At 40.6% G+C, this 21,302-nt stretch overlaps 1 protein-coding gene across 43 annotated transcripts in view; it reads right to left on the reverse strand.

The window, feature by feature from the left end:
* Positions 1-826: 826 nt before the first annotated feature.
* Positions 827-21,302, reverse strand: part of PUM2 (pumilio RNA binding family member 2) — a 59,525-nt gene continuing 39,049 nt past the window's right edge. For 17 of the 43 annotated variants that reach the window (XM_083495475.1, XM_083495468.1, XM_083495484.1 and 14 more), the window contains 9 exons: positions 21,045-21,281; positions 11,650-11,917; positions 9,884-10,013; positions 9,496-9,624; positions 9,126-9,263; positions 6,699-6,824; positions 6,262-6,383; positions 5,463-5,655; positions 827-3,627 (listed from right to left, as the gene is read on the reverse strand). In XM_083495475.1, coding sequence (XP_083351601.1) covers positions 3,496-3,627; positions 5,463-5,655; positions 6,262-6,383; positions 6,699-6,824; positions 9,126-9,263; positions 9,496-9,624; positions 9,884-10,013; positions 11,650-11,917; positions 21,045-21,281 — 1,475 coding nt within the window. In that variant the 3' untranslated portion in view covers positions 827-3,495. Of the gene's footprint in view, positions 3,628-5,462; positions 5,656-6,261; positions 6,384-6,698; positions 6,825-9,125; positions 9,264-9,489; positions 9,625-9,883; positions 10,014-11,649; positions 11,918-21,044; positions 21,282-21,302 lie in introns of all 43 variants that reach the window. The other 26 variants (XM_083495465.1, XM_083495479.1, XM_083495474.1 and 23 more) reach the window with 3 other exon arrangements.

A 21,302-nucleotide genomic window follows, 5' to 3' on the forward strand; every position in this document is an offset into this window, starting at 1 on the left:
CGTTAGAGCCAGCCAAGTAGTTGGAATATGGGTCACAGGTTCTTCGGTATGTATCTAGAGCAGCCTTACATGACGTGGTGCCCCTCTGGTTGATGGGATAGCAACTCTAACCATTAGCCACACTGGGTGAGGCTGATGGGATTCTAACAATGTCTAAAGGGCCAAAAGCTTAGTGGAGGAGAAGACCCAGAAGTTCCTGTGAGCAGGACTGCACGCATGGAATGCTCTCACTGAAAAGCAGGCCGGGGAAGACAGTATTTTTTGGCACATACCACCTTGCTCCTCTGCTGAAAAGCTGCTCTGGAATTTCAAAGGTGGTCGTACTGAGCATTATAGGAGAAAGGGGAAATTGACAAAAATCACCTTCTGCACTCTTCCTCTCAGGGGTGCCAACTTGAAGAAAATATTGGAGGGAGCCAGATAAGCCCTGCCTCACATAATCAATCACATGACATGGCACCCCCCCTATTGGAATGGCAATGCCCATCAACTTTGGGGGGGCAGCCCCCTCAAATATAGATGAAGCCTCTAATGGACACACAAAGGCCCACTTTTACTGTGACTTCTACAAAGATTTGCTCATTTTCACCAAGTTATTAGGGTCCAAAGTCAGATAGTTAAAGCACTATTAAGTGGCTCTTCTAGCAAATGGAAAACTGTAGAGGTGATTAAAAATTCCACAATTTTAACTGATTAAATCCAGGAAGAAAATTCTGATAGAAACCTCCTTTGGAGACCTGCTAAACCCAGAAATGAAAGTAGCAATTTTAGTCGAGTGTGTAACCCAAGGCTTTTTGATAAGAATCAAAACATAAGACCAAGCATATTGCATAAAGTTATTCACACATTTTCATTTTGTTGTTTTCTTTACAGCATATTACAAGTGAACATTACATTATTCAATATGAACTAAGAGCAGCCTAGAGGCAGAACAGACCTAAACAGACTAGGAAAAAATGTTCCATAACCAAATCTACATTGGGAAGAGACTGTAGTGGGAAGAACATCCTCAAACCAAGAAAGCTTATTATGTGGGAAAGTATGCTTGGTTTCCTACACTACTTCTGCAGAAATATACAACTGATTATAGAGAAAGTATTGGTCAGATTAACAGAAGACAAAATATTATTAGAGTATAACTATGCCACTTAGGCCAGCCAACAGGTTACAGAACAGACTTGAAATGTACCAAAGAATACTGAATTATTGTTTGAAGACTGTTTAAGACAAATGGAATAAATTTTAACTTGACAGACTAGAGGTATTACGCACCTCCCCTCACATGAACCACCATATCCAACGGCAAACTCCCTGGAAAGATTAGTAGTTTCCTGTATCTACTGGGAAAATGTTCTATAACTGTCATTAAACTTAAATTCAAAAGTTAAATATAGGGAAAGGAGGAAACTACTATATAAATTCAAATTGTGAGAGATACTTGAGTTATTTTAAGGTGTAACTGTTGAGCAGTTGTGTTAAATTATCAACATACTAAATTTTGTTGTAAGCAAATGTCTGTATGCTGTGATTGTATTCTTAATAAAAATGAGCATTTTGTAAATGAGATGACATGTTGCTCTCCTATCTTCTCTTTAGACCTCTCCACAAAAGGTTTCAATGCAATCTATAGTCAAAGCACTACTTCCAGCAGCTTTGAGACAAAGCACCTATGTTATGACATCAAAATGAAGTGTTTACACAAAATACTGACTTGAACAAAATACAAAGCACTTTATCTTTCCGAAACTGAATATACAAAGTAAGCTTCTTTCCAAAATATTTTCATAGGCAAAGGATTAAAAAGGATTTTAATTATACACATATGGTCACAATTCTGCCTTAAAAAGGAAACTGGGAAATGTACATAAGGCCGCTTGTAAATGTACAGCTTTTATCTTACTGTTACAGTGTCTTGTTCAGAGAAAAATTGACAGTATCATACATATTTGCTTTAGGATGAAGTAAGCTGTCCAAAAATACAGTACTCTTCTGTACAAAAACAAATCGTGCCACATTTAAGATGGAAGAAGCACTGGTTTGTGTGGTCAGTATTTCAGTCCATTAATTTGCCTTTATTCTCATTAATGTTTAAACTGATTAAGTTCCCCAAATATCCATATTAACAGAACAACTATGTTAAACAAAAACATTTCCTCATAATAGATAAAAGAAAGCTGGTTCGTAGTTCTGAAACCATATAAAGATAGAATCTTTTAAAAAATCAGTCTTGATTTGCTGAAATAAATTTACATTATACAACACTATGTCAGGGCAAAAAAGGGACAGGGGTATGAATATACACTAAAATGCAAATTTTCTTCCCAAAAGGGGTAAAACAAAGTACATTTACAGCATGGAGGTTTACAAATGTACATCTGTACAACCAAAGTAAGCGTCACTACTCAATTAGCAAGGCTTGTAAAACATTGAAAACAAGAAATCTGCTTACAAACGGTAAACTTACATCTATTAACTATACTTATATAATGCTTATATTTATAAGGAAGCAAAAAGTTATTTGAATATTTAATCATGCTTTAGATGTTGAGCTATCAAAGTCTCAGTAGGCCTTTCCTCCACCATTAACTGCCTACCGTTTGCAGCTACCTGTGAGAACACAAAGCCTATCAACACTTTCAAATCCTGTATATGCAAAGCAAAGCACACACCTTATGCCCACTGACTGCCTATTAGTTTAATGCAGGTTTACTCTTTTCCCAGACAGTACGTTGCTGGACCAAAGTACCACCTTGATTTTTATTCCCATATCTTGCACATCAATTAAATATTTAAGTATATACATGGCTTTTATACACTGCTAGAGAAAAGGGCACATTACATTAAAAGAAAAAACAATTGTTTCCAAAGTAAAAAGGTAGAAACTATTCCTCAATGTTCACATTTTATCACTCCTTACTGGTATTCTTCAGTGCCCTGATTGCTATTTGGATTATAAAATTGTGAACCACCAAAATACAGAACTTAACTTTCTGTAATATGTTAAATAATAATTATGCAATCATCTATTTTCATCTGTTATAAAAAAAGGATTCCGCACAAAGGGGTGGGGGGAGAAATTAAACTAATTTCTATATACAACTATATAAACATGTGCTGTGATGTTGGGGAGACCTACCAGATTGTGAGCCAGTATATTAAAAGAATACTGTACTTTTTTTCCCTTTAAAAACTATTTTATTCAATGACTTTACAAGGTAAAAATTTACAAAATGTGAGAGCTATTCGGATAGTTACATCATTTACAGGCATTCTGTGCTTTGTGAGCCACACAATCTGATAGGTCTCTGATAAGAAATGGCAATATGTTGCAATTCATTCCCCAAAAATATACACATGAATAAAATTTTTTACAAATGCATGAAGAGTCAATAAATAGGGTTTTTTTATATAAAAAAAATCACAACGTTTTGAGTTAAGTTGTATGTTTTGATAATTCACAATAAAATTCATCTTCAAGATTTTCTGAATGTGTCCTTAAAGCATTCCATTAGGTGGCCCTCCAACTGGGCCCAGGTCAGCACTGTTCTTCAGGTAATACTTTTCCAGCTTGGCAAGGATATGTTTGCCGTAGGTGTATTTGCGCAGGGTGGTAATATGGGGGCGAATCTGCAATAAGAAAATCCAGGTTTTAGTCAAAACATTCCTATCGCGAGGAGAGCAGATGATAAACTGAAGCAGAATATTCAAGACATCTTTGTTAGTTTTACGTTAATGTTTATGAACTCCGAGATCAATGATAAAATCTTCAGAGTCAAATAATATTTAAGATGAACCCAAGTGAGGACCAGGCGTAAGAAAAATTACAGTGGTACCTTGGCTCCCTAACAGCTTATTTGTCAAACAAATCGGGTCCTGAATGCCGCAAACCCGGAAATAAGTGTTCCGGTTTGTGAACGTTTTTCGGAAGCCGAACGTCTGCTGCAGGAAGCTCCTGCAGACAATCAGAAGCCGTGCCTTGGTTGTCGAATGGACTCCCAGAATGGATTAAGTTTGAGAACCAAGGTATTAAAACTTGTACTACATTTTGATCCACTGCTTCCTAGCAAGGAACTCTTCTACTGGGGCAGATATGTCTTCCTTTAAGCCTTCCCTTCACAAGAGTTCAAAGACAAGGATGTTCACATCCAAGCTAGTGGTTTGCTTCTCCGAACAAAGAGGTAAGCCAAGAACAAAATTTGGCTTCTGAACATGGTTTGTTTGGAGAGGAGGAATGAACCCAGGTTCAGGCATCACAACAAGCCACGTTGTGGAATGTTTCTGGGCAGTGCAAGAGCCCAGGTTTCAAATCCCCACTCAGGACTGAAGCTCAATGGTTTGGGTTAGCCACTCCCTCTCAGCCTAACAGAACTCACTGTAAGGCTAAAATGGGAGAATCATGTACCGTATTACATATAACCAGTGTTATTTTCTTTTTAAAATGTTTAGGGGCACTCTCATTTTCCTACTCATGTTGAAATAATACCCCTCAATGAGGCCAAACTTACGATTCACAAAATGTTTAGGGGTATGCGTACCCCTGAGTAATAAATAAAGCATGGAAAGAGTGAAGCAGGCATTACAAACAAGCATGCTGCTTGTTCACATTTAGCTATCGTTTATTTTTAACTATAGTTCAACATTATTTGCAACCAGGTGTGTATCTACAGTCAAGTAAAAAAGCACGGTTATGGTTGAATCATAAGAGATGGAAGAACTCCTGAGGATTTTCTAGTCCCTGCAATGAAGGAATATGCAGCTGCCCCATACGGGGATCAAACCTGCAATCTTGGCATTATCAGCACCACGTTCCAACCAACAGAGCTATCCAGGTTGAGTAAACTATCATTTCCATCCATATTTATATGAACCTGAGCCTCTTGGGTTTGCTGATCAGAAGGGTGGTGGTTCGAAACCGCACGACGGGGTGAGCTCCTGTTGCCCTGTCCCAGCTCCTGCCAGCCTAGCAGTTCAAAATCATACCAATGCAAATAGATAAATAGGTACTGCTGCAGCAGGAAGGTAAACAGCATTTCTGTGCGCTCTGGTTTCCGTCACGGTGTCCCGTTGCACCAGAAGTGGTTTAGTCTTGCTGGCCACATGACCTGGAAAGCTGTCTGTGAACAAATGCTGACTGTCTCAGCCTGAAGTGAGATGAGTGCCACACCCACAGTTATGTTTGACTGGATTTAACCACCCAGGGGTCCTTAACCTTTACCTTTTTCATATGAACACCACAAATTTTAAAGAACCTATTTGAAATTAGTATCATTAACTTTCATCCTATTTTCAATTATGCTACTTACAAAATGAGGAATTAAAACATGGAGTTATTGGGTTGTGGGGAGGAGAGAGAAACTGTCAGACACAAAAGCATGCAAGAGTCCTCCAAAGTTTGCAAAAGGTGGGAAATGATTTTTAAATTAAGAGTTCTTTCAAAGTCTGGAGCAGATAGGCACAATTACCTTGTGCATTATAATCTTTCGCTGAGCAGGTTCAGCCATGTCAATCATCTTCTGAACAACGTAGTTTGCATATTGGTCCTTCATCATGGTGTATAAGGCACTGTGAGGACCGTCATTCTGGCAACACACCTCATCAATAAGTAAAGCTCTTTCTGCACGAGATGCGTGAGTGACACATTTTTCTACCACATTGCTGAAAAAGATTACGGAACAGAATACAGGAAAGATTACTGAATGGAATGGAATAAAGACTAGATAAAGAGACAAATTAGATCCAGCTAAATACATTACTAAGCAGATTAAACGCAACACACTGAAATGAAATACATGGCACTTAAACTATGAGACAACACAACATTACTGTATCGTGCTAATCTATCCCTGTGGCCTCTCACGTACATTAACCTCTGAGGTGCAGATTCTGCTGAAATGACTCCTCCTTGTGTCAGAAGAGGTAACATTGCATGCTCATATCCATCAGAGAGAAGAACAACTGCTCCCCATGGCAGTGTTGCCCACATTTTAGGAAAGGCGATGCTTGCAAAGGGAGGAATCCCAGCTTGGGTTCCTATCACGTGGCCCAAGTCTTCTGAGTTATCCCGTGGAGCACTTAGGAGTAGCAATGGCTAAACTGACCCTATTATATTTCAGGTCTGGGTTTGGTCGGTGCCTTAAAGGGGTGACTGCCTTAGGTTCCAAGATGAAAGAAAGGCAGATATAAAGGCACAGAAAGGAATAATAAAGCAGTCACTCACTGCCCAATATTAAACAGCAATTAGTAATTCACTGTTAACTATACCTGGCAAATTTATGCTGACTCAGAGTTAGAACCTTCCCTCTGATTTCAGACACAATTTTACTCTTGTCTTCAGGACGTCCATGTTCCAGCACATGTTGAATAACATAGTTCCCATATTGATCCTGAAAGTAACACACTTAAGTTGTCTCAAGCATATACATTAGTTTAGCATTTTCTAAAGCGCCCAAAAAACTGAAGTTGAAGAGGAGACCACTGTTACATACCCATGTTTTGGAACTGCAGCATTTAAAGTTCTATAGGGAAACTGATTATGCCCAACAGATACTACACCAAAAATCTAATAAATGAAAAGGTTGACATGATCTTTTTTAAAGAATTTACTTCCAATATACCCAAACTCTGATTAATATTTGCTAATAAAAAGACAGCTACACAATATATTTTGTGCTCCCCAGAATATTTTAGTGTACACCAACCTGCACAAGCTGTTCTGTGTGCTGATGCAGTTCTTCTAAAATGGGAAGTGTCTGTTCAGCGGTGCAGTGCTCCAGAATGCGTTGAATTACTCTGCAGCCATAAGGATGAGTTGAAAGCACAAACACCTTAAAACGACAGGATTATAATTATTAACACATACTGCATTAAATTTGCTCTATTCCAGATGAAGATGCCTCAGGTGTACATAAGGAGAAATTGCCATCTTTAATTACACCACATTATTGAAAAACATTCGATGTAAACATGATTTTTGGAAGGAGGGAAAACAAGTGACTTTTACTTTTTAATATATTGTGTAACACTGAACACAGATATCCGTGCATTTTCCCTTTGGCAAGAAATTACACCGCACCTATAGGAAAATTCTGATCCCCTGTTGCACAAGCAGGAACTTTTTCTTCACGACCCATTACAGAGTTTAATATGTGAAGGGTTCTGTATTCTGAAGACCACTACAGTGGGGTAGGGCAGCTGAAAAAAATTCACATCTGGGAACCAATGAGCCCTTTGGTTTCAGGTAGTACAAGGGTAGACGAGTCTAAAAAGCCAGGGACACAAATTTTCATGGCCCTCTAGCAGCTATGGTGGCTCATTTACCAGAAGTAATGTATTTAGTGTTAACTCTGGAAGTGTAGTAGTAGTAGTAATAAAAATAAAAATTAGTAGTAGTAGTATTTATTCATTCATTCATTCATTCATTCATTCCCCAGCCACTCTGGACAGCTCCCAACAAATGATGATGATGATGATGTACATTCAGTTCTGACCAAACTAAGCCTCCTAGAGCACAACATACACCAGGAGGATTAGTTTGGTTATAATCGAGTGTACACTTCCCAAGTTAATGCCAAACACATTACTTCTGTATTTAGGCTAGGCTAAATACTTCTGTAAGGACGCGGGTGGCGCTGTGGGTAAAACCTCAGCGCCTAGGACTTGCCGATCGCATGGTTGGCGGTTCAAATCCCCACGGTGGGGTGCGCTCCCGTCATTCGGTCCCAGCGCCTGCCAACCTAGCAGTTCGAAAGCACCCCCGGGTGCAAGTAGATAAATAGGGACCGCTTACCAGCGGGAAGGTAAACGGCGTTCCGTGTGCTGCGCTGGCTCGCCAGATGCAGTTTGTCACGCTGGCCACATGACCCGGAAGTGTCTGCGGACAGCGCTGGCTCCCGGCCTATAGAGTGAGATGAGCGCACAACCCTAGAGTCTGGCAAGACTGGCCCGTACGGGCAGGGGTACCTTTACCTTGAAATACTTCTGTATTTAGGCTAGACGGTTGTGTCCCAGGCTTTTTATATTTCTCTACCCATGTACCATCGGAAATCAAAGGGGTGCATTGGTTGCCAGATGCCAAATATATTGGCATTATTTAAAGCTCTCCGACCCCGCTACTGAAAAATAACCAGGAGTCTTCATGAAGCAAAGCCACTTATCTAAACTGAGATTCTGTATGACAGAGAAGCTCTTCCCTGTTCAGAACTAACCTGGCAGGGCAGAGCAATGCATGCAGAGACTCCAAAGCACATGCCACTCTCATCATACATAGGTAAGCAAACTTTACTTTCTTTGGTGACTTGCTACGGGGGGGGGGGGGGCGACTAGCAAGCTTTTCTTATGGAGAACAGTACACTGCAACCCCAAGAAGCAGCATACACTCCGGGCTGTGTGTACTTCCTGATGCCAGTAACAGGCAAACCCAAAGGCAGCAAGGGACATAGTGAGCTTCTCGCCCTCATCTGCCTGCCACCCCGCTCATTTGCACTGCCGTGGTAAGCACAGAGCCTGCCAGTGGATGCATGAAACCATATCCCTGCAGCTGATGAAGTTGGTGACCAACCAGAACTTCTGAATATAGGTGGGCTACCTCTGAGCAGAGGGGCCTGTACAGGGCTGGCCCACCCATGAGGCCAGGTAAAGCAACTGCCTCAGGCAGCACGATCCACAGGGCAACGGATCCCGATATAGATCTTTATCCCCCCTTTATTCCTGATGTAAATCTTCACTCCCCGTTTCTTCCCTGGCGGAGAGGGGGAAGCCATTTTGCGGTTCGACTCAGGTGGCAAAATGTCTTGGCCCGGCCTGTGTGGCAAATTAAGGGTTGCATCCGACCCTGTGTGCACAGAGTTCTGCTCACATGGTGGAGCTTCCCTTCCTTGGCCTGCTGCAGAGGGTCTTCCAACCCCCTGGATCAGATTTGGAGGGTTCGGAGGGGAGGGTTTCAGGGGAAATAATGTTCCATTGCACCAGCAGAACAACAGCACCACAGGATAAGACCCTAAACAAATGAGACACATTTAGGAAGACTATATTTGCAGCAGCGTGCTAACCAATGTTATCTGAAAAGCTGTGATTATGGATAGTAACCATTCAGTTAAAGAGAGTAAATATAAAAAAAAACTAATTACCTGTCCTTTGAAAGCATCAATAATAAATTGGAGTGACTGGGGCTGGACACATTCTATACATTTTTGTACCACGTGGTTTCCATTTTGATCCTTCACGCATTTCAGGACGTGCCCATCGAGCTCCTTCACCATTTCATTCTACAGAGGAATAATTTGGCATTACCAGGTTACACAGGTCCGTAACAGGTTACTTTCCCCGCAAGTGTGCATTTCCCAATTATGATTTAACAAGAATAGTGCCTTCTATATATAATCAGACTACTATATTGTTACAAGCACGTTTCCCAGCAAAGCAAAACAGGAAACGTTTTACATTTGTGGGGTTTTTTTTGTAATGGAATACAAAAATATTGTTCTAACTTACAATTACCTGCTGGTCAGGTGAGATAGACTCGAGGGCTTTCTGAATAACACGGCAACCGTACATCTGCAGAGCTAATGGGAGAACATGCCCACGAATGCGGGTAGCAAGGGCTAACTTCTGGTCTATGCTTCCAAACTACGAGAGAAGGGAAGGCACTGTTAACAAAAACCAAGCACACCTCTCGGCGTGTTACTATGACAGTCATCTCACGCCACTATAAGAAATTTAAATCGCCTATCAGTGGATTATTCAAACCTGTGGAAAGCTGGAAAGAAAAGCATGTGAGCAGCCTTCAACACCACAAACACGGGAGTCGTAATATAGTCTAGGTTTCTCCCCATCAGAACAAACTCAGAGGTCAAAAACCTTTGAACAGCTTCCTTTATGCACTTACCTCAAAGAATTTCTGTATGACATAGTTGCCAAACACATCCGTCATCAGCTGATATGCTGCTTGCAGAATCTCACTAAATACCATTTGACGTTCAGCTGGAGTGGCTCTTTCTAATTTCTGCTGTATAAATCTGTAAGCACCAGAATTATACAAAGTAAAAACCTCAAGTTGAATAGAAGTCGAATAACTAGAGCAAAGTAGTGTAAAACAAACAAACAAACAAACTGAAAATTACATAATAAGAATAAAATTTTTATTATTTATACCCCGCCCATCTGGCTGAGTTGCCCCAGCCACTCTGGGTGGCTCCCAATCAAGTGTTAAGAACAATACAGCATTAAATATTAAAAACTTCCCTAAACAGGGCTGCCTTCAGATGTCTTTTTAAAATAGGATGGCTGCTTATTTCCTTCACATCTGAAGGGAGGGCGTTCCACAGGGCGGGTGCCACTACCGAGAAGGCCCTCTGTCTGGTTCCCTGTAACCTTACTCCTTGCAATGAGGGAACCGCCAGAAGGCCCTCGGCGTTGGATCTCAGTGTCTGGGCTGAATTATGGGGGTGGAGATGCTCCTTCAGGTATACAGGACAGAGGCCATTTAGGGCTTTAAAGGTCAGCACCAACACTTTGAATTGTGCTCGGATACGTACTGGGAGCCAATGTAGATCTCTCAAGACCGGTGTTATATGGTCCCAGCAGCCACTCCCAGTCACCAGTCTAGTTGCCACATTCTGGATTAATTGCAGTTTCTGGGTCAGCTTGAAAGGTAGCCCCACGTAGAGCGCATTGCAGTAGTTCAAGTGGGAGATAACTAGAGCATGCACCATTCTGGCGAGACAGTCTGTGGGCAAGTAGGGTCTCAGCCTGCATACCAGATGGAGCTGGTAGACAGCCGCCCTGGACACAGAATTAACCTGCACCTCCATGGACAGCTGTGAGTCCAAAATGACTCCCAGGCTGCGCACCTGGTCCTTCAGGGACACAGTTACCCCATTCAGGACCAGGGAATCCCCCACACCCGCCCCGTCCCCCCAAAACAGTACTTCTGTCTTGTCAGGATTCAACCTCAATCTGTTAGCCACCATCCATCCTCCCACTGCCTCCAGGCACTCACACAGGACATTCACTGCCTTCACTGGTTCTGATTTAAAAGAGAGGTAGAGCTGGGTGTCATCTGCATACTGATGAACACCCAGCCCAAACCCCCTGATGATCTCTCCCAGCGGCTGCATGTAGATGTTGAAAAGCATGGGGGAGAAGATGGAACCCTGAGGCACCCCACAAGTGAGAGCCCAGGGGTCTGAACACTCATCCCCCAACACCACTTTCTGCAAGTTTATGAAATTTTAGTTAAATAGTAACTGGTAAGCTACTCTGGCATAGTCCTAGAAGGGATTACTGTAAGTTAATATCTCCATTATTTATTACGACTACACTAGGATGAAACCATCAACTTCAGTGCAATGAAATCCGTGTAAATTGCTTGTGATTCATTACTGAGAATGAAGATTTCTCTCATGTTAGCCTTTTTTTTTCTTTCTTTTTTTTGGAAGACAGGCTTGAAAGCCAGATGGCCATGCCTGCTTACTCCTAAAAGTAACGATGCACTGTCTGAACAGGCCCATTAAGAAGGAAGCTCCAGATCTTTTCACGTTGAGAATTAAAATGACAAAAATTCCATGTGTTTCCCCGCAAGACCCAATTAAAGGGAATGCTTATCATTGTAAATGTTCTCCAAACTCATCAGCATAAGTTACAAATACTAACCTAGAGCCATGCTGGTCCCGTGAAAACTCAACTATGTGTCCAACTAGGTCTCTTAGTTGAAGATTAGGGAAGCGATTGTTTCGGAAATCTTCCAGTAACCTACTACGTCCAGAAGGCATAATGTCAGACCGACTGTAACGGAGGCGCGAAGGAGGAAACAACTGGCTGCTGGAGCTAAAAAGACTGGAGGTGCTTGCTGCACTGCGATACTTTGCTTCTGCTCCAGGGGCTGCAGAGATATAGCGACCACTACCATTGGTCAGTCCTCCTACAATGAAGCAGCCGTGTTAGTAAGAAGTCTTAATTATGCCGTAAATACTAAGAATATAAATTGTACAAGAAATCAGGAAGACTAGAATAATGAGCGTCTTCTCACACTTCATTTTCATTAAATTTCGAGTAAAGTAGTTTCTACCACTAGAAAGGAACGAGCAAATCTTTTTTAAAAAAGAAATATAGTAATAATAATAAAGGTGAAGCAGCAATAAAATTGAGACAGCTCCAACATAAAACAAGAACCCCACAACTAGCTTTCGGACACCAGTGCACTTTGCACAAAAGAAAACTTGAACTTTCAACAATGGGCAACTAGTATACACACTATGCCAATCACAGGAACTAAAGCGAATCATCAGCTACTCTTTCCGGACTCTCACACTTGGAACGCTAAGTTGTATCAATTGAAGTCATACTCTTGATTTAAATCATACACTGATTTAAATGAGCATGACTAATCTAACCTCAGTGATTTCAGTGGGTCTGTTCTATGATATAAATCGAAGCAACCCGCTATGTAAATAGCAGAAGACCTTCACACTTCTTCTCTTAAGGATTAACGTGAAAGTTCAGTAGGGCAGCTTCTTAATATGCTATCAATGTTTGTATAGAAAAAGAATCTGGAAGTCTGATTTTCAGAGGTTTTCCGAAGAGATACTCAAAGCCGTGCCTTGACTGCTTTGTTATCGCTTCTCCTAAAACAGCCACATAGCTCCCACCTCTACAAAGCACAAGATCAACTGCTACTAAGACAACATCAAAATTGGAAGCTTTTGCAAAGAAGACATCTTAAGCCACATTGATTAGCCAGCACTCACCATGCCAATTTGGTTCATGTTATTTAAGCACTAGTCTAGAGACTTTTGCTGATGTTACTAGCATGGAACCAGCCCTGTAAGGTAACAGAGGGGAGGCCAATCCAGCATTCACTGTGTGGGATGTGAAAGTAAAGTATGGCAACTTGTCATCCACACGTAAATTATATTGGTTTATGGGGGGGATGGGGGGGATGAGAAATTAATTTAAATAAAATACGGATCATATTAAACATACAAGTCTAACCAGCACAGCTTAATTTAGCTGATCACTTAGGAAAGGTGATAGAACATTTTCAAGCTGACACTGGGATAGTATATAACTCATATACACAGTCTGTATATGAGTTGAAGACCACTCATGCAACTGGTATTTCCTCTTAGCCTGCATCTTCACAAAGTCTCTCTGGAGGGCTGGGAGTCCTTCTGAACAGCCTGAGCTGCGGCTACAATAAAAAGATTGGTTGCTCTGCTTGTGCAACCTTTGGATTCAATCAACTGCTTTTTTAAAAAAACCAAACCTATAGCTACATTATCAATACATCAAACTTACTACACGCTTACTAGACCCAAGTAATGGCAGTGATTTAGCAAAAGACACCCCCCCAATTGCTCAGTTTAAGAAAATAGCTCATGCTGAATTATTTCCCCCCAGGAATAGGAGTGAGGAACCTGGATGCAGTCTCCCAGACCTCTACTTGACACTCAGAACTTTCTCCAGACCATTTTTCGTCATTGGCCCCTGATTCACACAAAAACAGGAGTTTTTGCCTGTCCGGAACGTGCTCTGGACAACACCTCTGGCTTGCCCAAGTGGAGGTCAGAGGTCGGTGCTAGGGCTGGGCGATATATATCAATATATCATCCAAAACTGGTTTAAAGTCCATAGCATAATAGCGGTTTTTAGCAAATCTGAAGAAAGCCAGTGAGATAGATAGTGATACACACAACAGCTTAGAATGTACATATTGAACAAGTACTGCTCACAGCGAAAGGCCAGCACAAAGATTTAGTAGCTTGACTACTATGTTAGTTAAAAGATGGGGGTAGGGTCCAGAGAGCCCACTGTGGAAAGAGATTGCCCCTTTTTGCTACGTCCCATGTTACTGCAGAGGGGCCAGCAAATTCCCTGGCACAGTCCATAGGAAGAAACACAGGCTGCAGTAGCAAAGAGGCAGTGGGGGAAAGTCTCTTCTGTAAGCAACAGTTTCTTGGATCCCACTCATTGGACTTCACTTATATGAGCTACTCAAACGACCAGATCTCTTTAACCATTGCTTTTATAGAGATTTTACAAACAGCCCCTGTTTTCAGAGATATAGTGACAGGTAAGTTATGCACAGGTAAAACACAGACACATCAGTTTTGCATTTCTTAAACATCCACAGAAGAGGAAAAGGACAGAATAGTAGTGAAGCAGCTTGATGTGTTAAGAATAGAACCTGACGTCTTTTCTGAAGGTACAGAGAAATAAAAATGACCAGTCCTTGTTCTGGAAGTCAGCCTGCATGAAGAGGAAACTTACTTTGCAGAGTTATGAATATGGACACCTGAAGACTAAATGTTGATTTAAATCTGGGAATACAGGCACTAGGTTCAATGCAGTAACAAGGTGAAAGCCACCAGGTGGCAGCAAAGTTAGCTTAATAATCAAGTGAAAAGAATTAGGTACCATTTCCTGTAATTTAAGTGCACAGACTGCAAAGTCTGTATTATTGATCTGCATAAAAATTCTCATTCATAAGAAGAATTTAGTTTGCACCCACTTTGTGGTGTTATTAGCGCACACAATCAAGGCATAACAAATAAGGAATATCTTGCACACGATTTGTTTTTGTTTGTTTTTTAAACAAAAGCCCATGAATTTATTAAATCATAACATTTTTCCATTTTAATTTACTTGATAGCCAAAGTTACTAAATATAAATGTGTGATCAGATTTGCATTTAGCATGTGGTCCTTCAGGCTATGAACAAGTTGACTTACTAATCTTATTTGGAAAATAGTCCCTGGAAACAATTTTTTCTTTTAGTTATTTAGCAGGTAGTATTTAGCAAATACAAAAGGGGATTAATCTTGTTTTGGTCTCCATCTTCTACAGAAAATCTTGCCCCAGTCGTTTTATAAAATGTGACATGAAATAATCTGTTGATGTTTTTACCACCAACGCTATAAGAAATCAGACTAGCTAGATCAAGACTTCTGTATATATTCAGGTATGTGGAAGGAAGGCAGTGACAGAATGATGGCAGAAATAATAAACACAGCAGAGGTGAAAACAGCATCTCTATATCATGGTGAAGATGAGGGCAGGTAAGGTAAAGAAATAGAGCAAACACACTGGGAAAAACAATTTATAAAAAGGGTGTCAAGAAAGGAGCAATGCACAAAAGATAAAATGAGCTTTCTATTCTGAGACCCTGCTCACTAGTTTGGGCCTCTGAATTTTCTCTAAGGCAGAAAATAATAAAATACAAACAGGCTAAGAAATCCTTCTTGTGATATTGAAAAAAGGAGATACCCAATGGTCCACCATCTTAAGAGACTTCTGCTTGTAGAACAGAACTTTTCCTTCCTGTCCCCTTTCCTGAAGCCATCCTTCAAAATCAGATCCACAGGGTTGGGGAATCCCACCACAGCAGATTTTTGAGGCATGCAGGGGAGAGGAAGGGAAAGCCTTGTTGCATGAGTGGAGTTCTGCTCACAAAGCACTGAGTACAACCCAGACACATTCTGATTTTCTTCTTTGCAGAGCTAACAAAGAACTAGAGAGGTGACAGTCCTGATCCATAAGCAATTCAAATCTGATTTTTTTTTTAATGTTTTAATGTTTGAAAGCTGGAACAATAAGTACAAATACAGATTCTCATGCAGCATAAATTTTGCAAAGATGAAATAATGGAGCCTATTCTCTCTCTCTCTCTCTGACTAACCCATTTCTGTACAACTCCAAAAGCTAGCACTTATTCTCGAGAGAGAAACTCTCCATAAATCTTGATGGTGTATACCATTTTAGGTACTGAGAATTTTGGGGTGAGAAACCCTCATCTACTTTAACTGCAGGTTTGACTTTTCTCTTAACCTGAGCTTTTGGCTTTTAATCTGAAGCATGCCATTACGACCTCTTTTAGTGGGATGCAATCCCTAAATCTGCATCTTTTATCTGTATAACTGTGCTTTTAGATGTTTATAGGACGTTTTCAATTGCTTTTATTATAGCTATCTTCAAATATCTTAAGGGCTGTCACATCAAAGAGGGAACTAGCTTGTTCTTTCCTGCTTTCCTCCTCTGGATGGTAGGACTCGGAACCAATGGCTTCAAGTTACAAGAAAGGAGATTCCTACTAAACATTCCAAAAAACTTTCTGACCGTTAAGAGCTGTTCACCAGTGGAACAGACTCCTACGAGAGATGGTGGACTCTTCTTCCTTGGAGGTTTTTAAGCAGAAGTTGGATAGCCATCTGTCATGGATGCTTTCGCTGCAATTCCTGCATAGCAGGGGGTTGGACTAGATGAACTCTTGGGTCCCTTCCAACTCTATGGCTCTATTATTCTATTGTAAGCTACTTTGAGCCACTATGGGAAAAGTGACTCATATACTGCATATAACAAAGAAAGAAAACAATCTGCAGATAATTGACGTTAATAGAACTACCAGCTACTTTTTCACCCACCTGCAAGGAATTCTCAGTTTGAAACCTTATTAGCCCAATATGATAACAGGGCATATTAATTCTACACCTCCTGTCAGTGTGCAGAGGTTCCTTAATCAAAGCATTTTTTGTCTATCCGGATACTATGGATGAAATTCAACACTATGGGTTATTTCCGTTCATAAAACAGGGCATCCCCTTTCTCTCCTCTGCTTTGCAATCCCAAATCTGCTCCGTGGGGTGTCCTGCAATCTCCCCCTCCCACAGCAAATTGAGGGGGTGCATGTCAGGAAAAAAAGAGGAAGAGGAAGTTCTGTTGCATGAGCAGGTGTCTGTTCTGCAAAGGTATGAACACCCCTGGGTACAAGGCACTCTTCTGCACCAAAGACCTGTAAAATTTGTTCAACTGACTATTAGAAGCAAAATGTGCACGCTTCAAATTGTCACTGAAATTCTGCGCAAAGCTAGGCTTTAGGAAATGCACACATCATCATCTGAAAAGCTAACATTTTAATTTCCTAGATGATGTTTTAAAATTTTTAATGTCAAAAGCGTCCACACAAAAGCATCCTTCAGAGCACATGGCTAGACAGTCATAAAGGCATATTAAGAGGTTTTTGTTACTGTACAAAAGGACACAGTGTAATTTGGAAGTTGAAATTGTTGCAATTAAAAAGGCAGCAGCTTTTACAGCCTGCTTGGATGGAGGGCCTCTATATCAGATTGCCTCCATTTTGAGTCTTTTCGTGTCTGTGCTTTATGTAGCCCACACTGTACCATCAATGCACAAGATGGAAGTCTCGGCAGGCTTGAGACTAACCTCAAGGTGTACAAAAGCATTAAAAAAACCAACGGAAAACTCTCTTTAAAACCTCAATACAGCACTATAACTCCTCAGTGGAACTGACAAGTGGGTGGGAGGAGGGAATTGACTGAAAAGGAGAACAGAGAAACAGACGTCTCTAGTATTTTTTGGAAAGCTGTTTGTTTGCCACACATCTGAACACCTCTTAAGAGATAATAACCAAATTTTGCATGATCATTAAATGTTTTTAGGTGCCAGGCAAGAACATTCCTCTTTACCCAGGCCTTTCACCATTAAATAATATATGGCTTGCTAAAACTTTGGGGCGGGGAGGGAGAGACACTATGATTATTTTATTATCCTCCTGTCTATTATGTTTTTATTTTTACGCTCCATAAAATGTGTTCTTAATGTTGCACACCAACCTGAGATCTTTTGATAAAGGGTAGCATATAGTTCCTATTATTATTATTATTATTATTATTATTATTATTATTATTATTTCCTAAGAAGCAGGTTGCCTTCTTTGTTTGGATATAACTGGCTGTTGTTTGGAATCCAGATGGCAGATTGGACCTTTCAAAACTACTGATTTTAGCCACTGATGTCAAACTTCATTACAGCGAGGTATGAAGTTGCAGGTATAGAGTCATACCTCGGGTTGAATGCGCTTCGGGTTGAGCACGTTCGAGTTGCTCTCCACGGCAACCCAGAAATAACGAAGTGTGTTACTTCCGGGTTTTGCCGCTTGCGCATGCGCAGATGCTCAAAATGACGTCACGCGCATGCGCAGAAGCGGCAAAAAGTGACCTGCCATTGCTAGTTACGTTTGCTTCTAGATGCGAACGGGACTCCAGAACGGATCCCGTTTGTATCTAGAGGTACCACTGTATATATAAAAGGGTAGAAAGAGCCATCTCATTGGCTGGATACACCACTTACTGGTTCATACTGAGAAGCTATTTTTCAATATCCTCAAAGGCTGGAAGACAGAGGTGCCCATAAACAACAATGGAGAAAATAATCATTTAATATAGCTGGGATTGGGCCTGAGCATCCAGATGACTCCATCTCTTCCCTCCCCACTACATACATCTGTATCAATCTATCTATGGAGGGGAAACTCCAAGAAGCAGCCCACCAAGGGCTTTGTAGGCTCAGTGAGCATAGAATGCTGCCTACCTGGATGAGGTTGGATACAGACCTTCAGGACAGGGAGGAATGGCATTGAACATCTAATCCTAAACAACAGTACTCCACACTGTGACCTTTGGGTACAGGTTTGAACAAGTGGTCATGATCATAGCACAGTGTGTGCCTGCTTTATTTCTGATCAAGCAGAAAAAGCCACAGAAGGTGCACTGGGTGCAGATTTCAAAGTGTTATGAATCTCACCTTTCATTTTTAGACATTTCAGAATTAAAATGAAGTGTCTAATGTATGGTAAAATATCAAAAGCCTGAGAAGTTGCTAAGTTCCAGGCTTCCAGCAGGCAGGGCTTAATAAATAAATAATAATAATTTAAAAATAAAATAAAGAAATCTTTTGTGTCTTCCATGAATATTCACAATAAAACAATGCAGCACAAACTATGCAAATTAAGAACCACTTAATTCATAACTTGCACAGCTATAGGACAGCTTTTGTTGTAGAATTTGGGATTATCCCAATTTTAAATTTTTAGCCAGATTACAGCTGGCCTAATCATATGTCATTTACAGGAGAGTAATGTCAAACCAAGAAGAGCCTCAGGCCACCTTTGCTGTCGGCTACAGAGAATAAATAAGGTCTGATTCTGGATGGAATCTAAAGAGTGGTGTGCTATTGAGGCAAGTGCTTCTTTTGCCAAAAAATAAATTTTAAAAATCACACTGAATTCCACTTAGGAATACAGTCGTACCTTGGTTTTCGAACAGCTTAGTTTTCAAACGTTTTGGTTCCGGATGCCGCAAACCCGGAAGTAACTGTTCCAGTCGGCGAACTATTTTTGGAAGTCGAATGTCCGACGGGGTTTCTGATTGGCTGCAGGAGCTTCCTGCAGCCAATCAGAAGCCGCGCTTTGGTTTCCGAACATTTGGTAGTTGAACAGACTTCCGGAACGGATTCTGTTCGACGTCCGAGGTATGACTGTATTTAGTAACAGCTTTTCTGGGTGTGCCAAGCATTTTGGTAGGAAATGGAGTTGGAAAAGCCTGGGTATATGCACATATGTCTCTTGTCAACCACTGAGCTTACAGGAAACTGGTATTTTTCCTTGCGTTGTGACAGAAAACCTCAGTTCTTCCTGAGGACAGATCAAGAGGCAAGATGCAAACCCTACTCAAATGCAGAGGTGCAAGAGAACCTGAAACACATTCCAAGTAAAAATGTCTCCAAGTAGCGACAATATTCAAGTACTAGGCTAGACAAGCCTGAATACTGTTTTACATCTGGTAATCTTTGTTTCAATGCAGTTAGAACCAACTTAACTTCATGAGAATGGGTTAAGTGCTACCTTCATCTTCTAGCTAACTTTAGGAAAAAACAAACAAAGAAAAAACATAGTTTGGATAATAAAATCTATCTTTTTATTTGGGGCCTATTAGTCCAGCCTCCTGTGCTCACAATGGCCGCCTACTGTAAGCTTACAATCAGGACCTGCTTTATAATATAATTTATTATAAAGAAAATGCCAATATTCTAGACCGAAGCCTCATTTTAATAAGGATACTTTGCACTTTATAATCTACACATCTTAACATAAGTTTATTTAGTACTACTTCTAAATGCAGCACTTTTTTAGTACTTTATTTTCTAAATACAGCCAGGCACTCAGTATAAAACAGGGCCAATAAATATATGCCCAAACTGCCTGTTTTTACAAGTCAATAGGAAAGACCAAAGAGCATTTATTTAGGTACTGTGCCATTATAGCACAAGTAGATTTATAATATGTATTGACATTTTGAAACATGTCATGTTTTTGGATCTAACTGTGTGGTGGAGAAACCCTTCTCTAGCAAAATTCCCAGTGCCTCTACAGTTCACAAGCGTAAAGCATACAACCTTACGTTACACAGCTTATACTAACCTGAAGATACGTGGCTCACAGCATTACTAACAGGAAAGTACAGAATTGCAAATTGCACAAAAAGCCCCCCAAAATGTATGTAATTCAATCTTTTAAAAATAAGCCTAATACCATGCTAAATAAAACATTTATCAGCATAAACAAAATTTGATGAAAATATTACTAGTGCAGTAGGTGTGATGGAGAGGATGTATTATAGACTACATATCACTGCTGTTCCCCCTCCAGCTGTTTTGAAGGCAAGTTTCTAAAAGACTTCCTGCAAAATCATTCTAACCTGTTGGTTCAAAAAGCAGGATTTTTCAGTACTGCAAACTTTGCATGTGCTTTTCTTTAACAAAGATATAATAATTCATGTCACTACCACGCACCAAACATTAGCCTAAAGCCGACTCCATAAATAGCAGACATATGTTTAACACAGAAACAAGAGGAATATATATACCTTTTCCTGTCGTACAACAACAACAACAAAACAACCCAATCTTGGTTTGTTTTCTCTCTCTAGAAATCGGGCTTTCGTTTTGATGCGGCAAGGGTGGTTATGGAAAAACATGTTGCTCCAGGGGGCTGATTTAACTTTTGGTAACTGCATCCGTTAAAAGATTTGACTGTGCTGAGCAACACACTGGGACCCGGCCCATTATGCAACATTTGTTTCCTTTACTGAAGAGGCAAATTGACATTTAACCCAACATAAAATATTTAATATACATAGAAAAATACATATACACACATACATACACAAACAAAAAAGGGCTTTTGTTTTTTTTACCTAAATGCAAACTGGATGAGGATCCATGTGATGAAAGTGAAGGCGGAGGCGTAAGTGAATGTCCAGGAGTTTGGCTTGGCAGAGGCATGCCTATTGGGCTTGGAGAGGAGGAAAATCCCAGACTATTGTAAAATGGCTGCCCTATGGGTGCTAGGCTGCTACTAGATCTTTTGTACAAGTCAGAGCTAGTAGATAGAGACTCTCTCCTTGTGGCACTACTACTTGCAGAACTGCCAACTGAAGGAAGAAATAAAAAGA

Source organism: Podarcis liolepis, assembly GCF_965112155.1.
Source record: "Podarcis liolepis genome assembly, chromosome: 3".
NCBI classification, from domain to species: domain Eukaryota; kingdom Metazoa; phylum Chordata; class Lepidosauria; order Squamata; family Lacertidae; genus Podarcis; species Podarcis liolepis.